We start from the raw sequence: 8,584 nt of genomic DNA on the forward strand, positions 1-8,584 counted from the left end.
CAGCCTGCAGTGGCTTCTCTGCCTCCGCACAAGCCCTTGCATCCCCTGCCTTTCCCCCAATCAATGCCTCTCTCCCTGATCAATATCCCCCTCTCCAGTCAGTGCCCCTCCCCCGATCAATGTCTCTCCCTCCAGTCAGTGCCCCTCCCCTGATCAGTATCCCCTCCTCCAGTCACTGCCCCTCCCCCTGATCAGTGTCCCCTCCTCCAGTCACTGCCCCTCCCCTGATCAGTATCCCCTCCTCCAGTCACTACCCCTCCCCCTGATCAGTAACCCCTCCTCCAGTCACTGCCCCTCCCCCTGATCAGTAACCCCTCCTCCAGTCACTGCCCCTCCCCTGATCAGTGTCAGTTGATCTCTCCTTGATGAATGGCCCACCTTCTTCATCCTGCCCACCCGTCTTTCACCATCAGCCTCCCCAGTCCTGAGCCATCCATCACTTTGGCCCCCCAAGTGAGACTCTGTGGCCTCTGACACCCCTACCCCCATCCCTATGTGAAGGATTCCCCCCAGCTGAGCATTTTACACCAGATGGTTTTTGTCCATCATGTCCGTTCAGCTGATGAGTAAACCAAGGGCCAGAGGGTTGCAGCCACATGCCCAAAGCCACACTGGTGGCTCCAGAGAGGCCAGGGGGATGCCAGAGCCTGGACCTCACCTCTGGCACCGTGCTGCCTCAGTCTCCCCTTCAGCTAAGGGGGAGGATGTTGAGTTGAGGGGCCCCACCACCACCCCATTACGGGGCGCCAGAGCTGGGCAGAGAGCCTAGGAGGGGAGGAGGAAGGGAGGAAGGGCCTAGGGGAGGCCGGCCACCACAGGGGAGGATCACGCCCAGAATCTGTCTGGTTGCCAACGGAAACCAGACATGAGGTAATGGCCAAGATGAACTTGAACTTGGCTGGAGATGGGGGGCTGGGAGCCACAGCATCAGTTGGATGGGATGGCCCTGTGGCTGCAGGGTGGCCTGGTTGGAGGGGGTGCTATTGATTTACAGCAGGGGTGGGGGTACAGTATGCTCTGACCTCAGTGGGGCAAAGATGGGTGTTACCTACCCCCAAGCCCACCCCACACAGGCAAACTGGATGCATTTCCAGGGGAAGAGTCTGTACAGCAGCTTCCCGGTGGAGACTCAGGCCACAGCTATACGTGCAGGCCTGGCCTCCTGTCCCAGAGCCTCAATCTCCCTCTCTGTAAAGTGGGAGTTGTGACCCCCGAAAAGGCCAGGCTGAGGGGTCAACCCCAGGCAGGGCTACCAGTGGGGACTGGAGCTTCTCAGGCCTGAGTTCCAATTCCAGCTTTGCCCCTCCCTCCCATGCTGGTGGACTTGGGCAAGTTACTTAACTTCTCTGAGCCCCAGTTTTCTTCACTGCAAAATGGGGTCAGGGGGCAATAGTTCTGCTTTCATGTAGGGTTCTGGAGGAAATCATTAATGGGAAAATGTTTATTAAAACAAAAAAGGAAACCAACAACCCCAGTCTCAGAGCCCAAATATGGTGGTGCTCCATAAAGATTCACCTGTCACCCTCCATGAACAGAGTAAGAGGTCCCCTCCTTCATTTTATAGTCAGGGCAGTGAGGCTCAGAGGTTGAGCTGCCAGATTTAGCAAACAAAACTACAAGATACTCAGATAGATTTCAATTCCAGATAAACAAAGGATTTAAACAACAGCAACAAAAAAATCTTTTAAGTAAAATTATATCCCAAAAGTTGCATGGGGTATACTTATGTTAAAAGGTTTATCGGTCGTTTATCCAGAATCCAGATTTCACTGGGCATTCTGTGATTTATCTAGCAGCGCTGCTTAGGGGCAGAGTCACTTGCCCAGGGTCAACCAACGGGTCATGACAGGTCTGGGATGGGGGACAAGTCACAGGTCACAGGAGTCGGGTGGGGCCGCGGTGGGCATGGCAGTGGCTGGCAGAGCCTGACCCTCAATCTCTTCTTTCTCTCTCTGCATCCTCTCGGGCCGCCCAGTCCTGGTATCTGGGATAAGAAAGATTTCTTCCCACACCCTGCTCCTTCGTCCTGGGAATCCTGGGGGTCCGCAGCGCCAGCCCCCGGCCCACGTTTTCGGTGGAAAGCTAGAGCAAGCAAGAATACCCTGCCGACTCCCAGCGCGGCTGAAAGACAAAACACACAGACACATACACACAGAAGAAAAAACAGAAAAAAAGAAAGAAAAGAGGAAAAAAAAAAAGACAAACCGGAAAAAAAAAACCATGCATAAAAATAAACCCACCCAACCAAGAAGGCAGAAGGTGAATATGGCAACGCTTCGGACTCTCGGGACGCCGCGGCCAGACGGACTGGACCGGAGAGCCCGGCCCCGCCAACCCTCAGAGCCGGCGCGCCTTCCTAAGTTATTCATCTCCTCTCGCTGCTGCTCTGGAAGGGCCGGCACCGCTCCCGCCTCCGCCCAGGACCAGGTGAGCGCAGCCTGGTGCCCGTGCCCAGCCGACGGGGCAGGACACCCAGCGAGGCCACCTCTCCCCATGCCCCTGCTGCCGCCGCTGCCAGGACGTCGGCCAGGCCCCCGCGACAGTGTTTGCCAAGTGGAAAGGCAGGACCCCAGCAGCGGGCAGCCAAGGCCAGCAGGGTGGTTGGGGAAGCGACAAGGGCAGAAGAGGGTTGTGGGGAGACCCCGGGCGTGGCCAGGGAGCTGGGATGCGTGGCCTGTGCTCTCTCAAGAGTGTTCTGCGCTTGTGGACCTCTGCCTGCCCCAGAGCGTGCTGGGGACTTGTTCTTTCTGGAAGCCCCACGCCTGCCCGGTTTGGGAGAAGTCTCTATGCAAACGACCCCCAGCCCCACCCCAGGCATTGGAGGCCACCCCATGGCACCCCAGCCCCGGCCAGCTCCACACCCCCGGGGAGGGCTCCGCGTTGCACACACTGTAAGAGATGCACTTTCCGAGGAAGGGGCTGGGGGCGGTGGAGCAGAGAGACCCGGAGCTCCCCGAGATGGGGGCACCCCTCTGGACTCTCCATCCACCCAAGCCCTGAAAGGGGAGGACCCCCCACTTAGCCCATGGAGGTGGGAGGTGAGAGCGAGTGGTTTAAGTGCCTGATTCCCACCGCCCGCCCCCCTCCCCTTTGTCCAGCTGGGACGCGAGTGGCCGTGGGCATCCTCCACCCTCCTCCCCTGCAACCCGGCCCCCTCCAGTCACTGACCCCTCATTGCTGTGCGCCCCCTCAGAGCTAGAGAGATGGGACCCCCCCACCCCCCGAGCAGACCCAGGGGGCAGAGCTGGGCATCCCCCAAGCGTCCTGCCGTGTGGGGGTGGGACCTGGGGAAGCCGATGTGCCCCCTCCCCACGCCTCCTCTGCCAGTGCCTTACATTCTGGAGCGACACCCCCTCCCTGGTGCCTCTCGGCCCACAGGGGGACCACGGTTTGCACTTTCATCTCCCCTCCGAAGTGGGCACAGCTGGGGAGGTGCAGTGCAGCTGGGCGGCCAGAAGGAGAGAAGGCTGGGCCGAGTGCCCTCTGCTTGCGCCTGGACAGGGTCGGGGGTTCTGGCTGGGGGCAGGAAGGGTCAGCGCCTCGGGGCTCCCTGCAGCCATGTAGGGGACCTCCCATCAGCTAAGCGTTTTCCGTTGAGCCGCTCCAAAAACACTAAACCTGGGGACCCCAGGTGCCCCCTCACCCCCATCCCTGCCCCAACCCCATGATGGCCTTGGGTGAGTGGGGGGCCAGGGAATCGGGTGTTTGGTGTCCTAGGGTCATCAGGCCCAAACACAAGACTCCCTCCAGGTCCATCCTCCTGAGCCCTAACTGGCCTCTTCCAGGCCTGGTGCTGGGGAGTGCCTTCCGCCACCACGGCCCCCCATCCCCAGGCCTGGGCCAAAGCCATTGCCCTGGGCAGGGCCTCCACCTCGACTATGCCCAGTCTGGCCCCCCTCCTCTCCCTACCCTGGTACCCCGGTGCCCCAGTCCTGGCCAGCCTCCTCCCGCCTCCCCAGAAACCAGACTTTCCTCCCAAACCAGCCCAAGGGGCTTGGCGAGCCCACTCAATCATAAAGAGAAAGACCCAAGACCCTTCCCCACCAGGCCCCCTCCCGTCGTCCGTCCGTCTGTCCCCAGGGCCCATCCACTGCCTGGCTGTTGGGGACCAAAGCATGGGCCGTACTCTCCGGGAGGTGCAGTCGGGGTCTCCAGAAGCTTCTCAGCTGGGAACCTTAGGGTGCGGGTAGGCGGGGTAGGGGAGGGGGCACCTGGCAGCCCCCAGCTACCTAACTTTGCATGGTGCTTAGTCAAGGATTCCTGTGACCTGGCTCCTGACATCAGCTCGCGGCGGCTGATAACTGCATGGCAAATTATACCTGGCTCTCCCTTCCTCCCCAGCCGTCCCCCAGCCCTCCAGCACCACTTCCTCCTCTTTAAAAGAAAAAAAAAAGATACAAAAAAAAACTTTAAAAAAATTCCATGTTTCCTAATTTGCACGAAATTTTCTACCACATGATGTGCCTTGCCTCCCGAAAATAAGTATTACCTTTAAACAATATCAGCGCACACATAGCTGCATGCACTGCTCGTGTAGTTCAAAAAAAAAGACAAACAATGACATGAAATAAAAAGTAAAAATTGAAAAGGGATGTATTTCTATTTGTAAAAAAATAAAGAAAAATTAAGAATTTTTAAAAATGAAGAAAAATCACACGCTTAAAAACCACACTGCTAAAAAAGCAGTCCACATCTGCCCCACCCCCAGCCCACCCTCAGCTCTGTCTCCACGTCTCCTGCTGCATTGGGGGCGCTCCCTGGTGCTCTGCAACCCCCGGCCCCACCCTCGGGCTCCAGGGGGGTCATTTCTGAATCCCCTGCCCACAGCGGCCGACAGACCTCAGGGGTGTGCCCTGGCCCCGGGCAAGGGCTTCTCCCGTCACTGGGCCACAGGCCAGCCCCCAGACGCCATGCATGCACCCACGGTCCAGGCAGTCCCCCCATGGGGTGGCCACCCTGCTGATAGCCAGACTCCCCCGTCCCACCTCTCCCGCAGGCTGGTGTCCCCCTGGCTCAGGGTCAAATCGCTGTCCCCCACCCCCCCACGCAGCCCCCTCCTTCTTGCCAAAGGACCCATCCCCGGAGACTGGCCTTGGGAGGCAGGTCCCTCCTGTCCCTCCCAGCCGGTTCTGAGTCTTCCAGCTGTGACTGTGGAGGGGGTCTGGTATGAAACAAACAAAAAGACAAAAACCAAACCCGATATATGCAATATTTGTCTGTCTGAACCTTAGGGCTAGCTCAGCCATCCGAGGCCCGGCCGGGGGGCCGGGGAAGGGGGACGCTGCATCACAGGCCTCCGTCCGGGGTTGGGGTGCCGGCCGTGCTGTTGTCCTTTCCTCAGTTTTATTTTGTTATTTCCCTTCCTTTCTTTCTCCCTTCCTTCTTTTCTTCCTTTTTCTTTTCTTTTTCTTTTTTTTTTTTTCCTCTTTTCCAGTTTCCTTTGCCTTTAACTCAACCAAAGCTGAGATAGTAGCAGACAGTTAGTGGGGTGTTGGGGCAGGAGGACCAAAGGGCCAGGTCCTCCAACCTCAGGCCATCCTTCCTCACCACCTCTGGCCCTCCCCGCCCCTGAGCCCCTCAGACATCTCCTGTGAGGACACACCGAGCAGACGGTCCCCATCCATTTTTCCTGCCACCACCTCAGACTTTAGAATTGTGTCCAGAGCCGGGTGGGGCCTTGCAAAGAGACCCCGGCATTCATCCTCCACCGTATGCTCATGCCATGTGTTCTTCCAGAAAGACACCTCAGTAAGTCCCAGGGGACAGAGGGAGCGTCAAGACAGTGGCCTCAGCCGGCCTTGACACTGCCCTTAAGGGCTGCCCTCTGGCCTGAGAGCCCTGCTTGTCAGTTTCCATGGGGCTGATTTCTGGTTTTTATTCCATGCCCCACAGCTCTCCACCCCTAGGGGCAGGGGAGCAGCCCGTGGCAGAGGGATAGGTGACACCTCCCAGCAGGACCCCTCCCCGAGGGCCTCCTGGGGACCACTGTCCCTCATGGCCCAGACCCCAGAGCACCTCGGGCCCCAGAATGCCCCCTCCCTTGCCCCCTCCCTCTCCCCCAGCTGTGTGTTCTCGGCTCCTCCAGCTGAGTGTGGCAGGCACGTCCTCCCCAGGCGCTCAGAAGAGCTGCAGCGTCCCATCCGGCTGATCCCCAGGCCGCCTGCCACAGGCAGGACTGCAGAGACACTAGGAACCGGGCCCCTTGCCCACCTCTGCACTTGCGGCTCCTGCCCTGGGTGGGGAGCCGCCAGGGTGTTGGATTTTTTTTGACATGTGTGAAACTGACATCTAAAACCCCCTCCCCCCTCCAGCCCACTGTCACCCGCTCACCCACCGTGCATCCACGCAGAGCCCCCTGCCTGGCCCATGCTGTGGAAGAGCCTAGGGAGACCCCCACTGTATGCAGACTGCCCCCATCCCTCTGTGGGTGAGGGCGCCCGACCCCAGCCAGGGTGGAGAGGGAGGTGTGGCTGGAGAGATGGGGAGCCAGGGTCTCCCCACGTCCAGATCTGGAACCCAGGTTCTGGCCGAGTTCTGAGCCCAGTTTCCCACCCTGAGCTAGACAATCAGACCCGAAAAGGAAGCCCAGAGGAGACTCGGTGAGGAGGGGCTGCTGCAGCTCCCCAAGGAGCAGACAGCCCCAACCTCGGCGTCCCCGTCCCTGCTCCGGAACTTTCCGCCCCGAGAGACAGCAATGTTCCAGGAGCAAGCCGGCTTGGCTGGGCAGGGGCCAGTGAGGCAGGATCCCGGGGCCAGGAGCAACCGTGCAGCCTTCTGGAAGAGACAGCGCACAGGACCCCCCAACCCCCACTCTCACTTTTCCAACGGTACTTTGACCTCCAGTGTAGGGCTATACTATACATATATATATATAATTTTGGAATTTTTTTATCATAATACAGATTATACAGTGGCTACTTTTTATTTTGGCCTGGATTCTCTCTCTGAGACCCTGATTTTTAATTTTTTTTTTTTTTGGAGGGTAATGGGAGAGAGGTTCCAGAGACCCATCCTCAAATCCAGCACCCTCCCACCTTTCCGCGTTTCTGCACCTTTGGACACTTCCTGAGAGTCTCATCTCCAAGCTGACACCGCCTCCCCCACCCGTCTACCCCTAAGCATTTCAGAGTGTGTGGGGTCCGAGCTGGCCCCGGAGGCCCACCCCCACCCCTTCCCCGGGCGAGGCAGGGAGACAGACCCAAAGCAATCCCAGCAGGACTTGTTGCCAGCGATACCAAAACAGACTTTTCCCAAGCAGTGCCTCACATGTCTGCTGGTACGGCTTTGGGGTTCATCTCCCCCACTCCCTGGGGGTCCCCCAGGCCTCAGGAAAGAGCAGGCGGGATCCAACAGGAACAAAGGCTCCAGGAGAGGAAAGAAGTCGCTCCCCGTCCCCAAGCTACCCGACAAGCTGCCCTCCGAACAGCCCCTCCAGACAACCCCCTGGCTAGAGGGGGACCCACTGCAAAGGGGACGGGAGCTACCCACCCCCCCAGCTGTAAGCCCCCAAAGCCCGTTCCCAAAACGCAACACACCATCCTCCCATCTTGAGTCCCAGCCAGGCCCCCCCAAACCAAAGCCCCTTGAAATCCAGGGGTCCTGGCCCCCACCCCCCAGCTTCTTGCCCTCCTGCCCCCCCAGGACCGCACGTGGGGGTGGGACAAGCAGGGTGTCAGAGGGACAGGACACACGGCCTGGTGGGTAACAGGGAGAAGGGAGAGAGACCCATTTCCCTCTGAATTTTCTTTCCTTCTTTCTCTCTCTCTCTCTTTTTTTTTTCCTTTCTTTCTAAAATTTTTTGGTGTTGCTATTAATTTTCTTTTCCCTCTGAGATATTTTTTGAGGTTTTTTTTCCCTCCTTATTTTGTATTTTACCAATATTACCAGGATAGTTTACTCTGTTTCTTGCTTTCTGCTTGCCGCACACACCGGATAACACACATACACACACACACATACACACACCATGATCATGAACCCATGTCCGGAGAAGGTTCCAGCTGGGCCCACTGCCCACCTCCTCCCCTCCTCCTCCTCCTCCACAGGGTGGGGACAGGATGGGGGACAAGGGGGCATCTGGGCAGACCCAAGCTCAGCCTTCTCCCTTGCCCGGCCCCCCGCCCTGCTCCCTCGCATCATACTCCAATCATAACCTTGTATATTACGCAGTCATTTCGGTTTCCGCGGACGCGCCTACCTAAGTACCATTTACAGAAAGTGACTCTGGCTGTTATTTTGTTTGTTTGTTTCCCTATGCAAAAAAAAAAAAAAAAAAAAAGAAAAAAAAAAGAAAAAATGAAAAAGGGGGGGTTCCATAAAAGATTCAATAAAAGGCAAAAAAAAAGAAAAAAGAAAAAAATGTATAAAAATTAAACAAGCTATGCTGCGACTCTTTCCAGCTGTCCTGGACCCTCCTTTCTGTGTTCAGTTTGGGCTGGTCTTTGTTCTGTGCCGAAGTGAAGGGGAGAGGCTGGAGGGGCAGGTGGCCTCAGAGAACAGGTATCCCCACACTGAAGGAGCAGGCAAGTGTTGAGACCTTTAAATCAAATGTCCCCCAGGTGACATTCCACCATATCCGCACACA

At 57.6% G+C, this 8,584-nt stretch overlaps 1 protein-coding gene across 7 annotated transcripts in view; it reads left to right on the forward strand.

The window, feature by feature from the left end:
• The window catches only part of NFIC (nuclear factor I C), a 62,968-nt gene extending 59,527 nt beyond the window's left edge, over window positions 1–3,441 (forward strand). For 5 of the 7 annotated variants that reach the window (XM_031436905.2, XM_031436904.2, XM_031436901.2 and 2 more), the window contains one exon: window positions 1,976–2,179. In XM_031436905.2, coding sequence (XP_031292765.1) covers window positions 1,976–1,993 — 18 coding nt within the window. In that variant the 3' untranslated portion in view covers window positions 1,994–2,179. Of the gene's footprint in view, window positions 1–1,975 lie in introns of all 7 variants that reach the window. The other 2 variants (XM_031436900.2, XM_031436899.2) reach the window with 1 other exon arrangement.
• The last annotated feature ends 5,143 nt before the right edge of the window (window positions 3,442–8,584 follow it).

The sequence above is a fragment of the Camelus dromedarius genome, chromosome 27 (genome assembly GCF_036321535.1).
Source record: "Camelus dromedarius isolate mCamDro1 chromosome 27, mCamDro1.pat, whole genome shotgun sequence".
Classification (NCBI taxonomy): Eukaryota; Metazoa; Chordata; class Mammalia; order Artiodactyla; family Camelidae; genus Camelus; species Camelus dromedarius.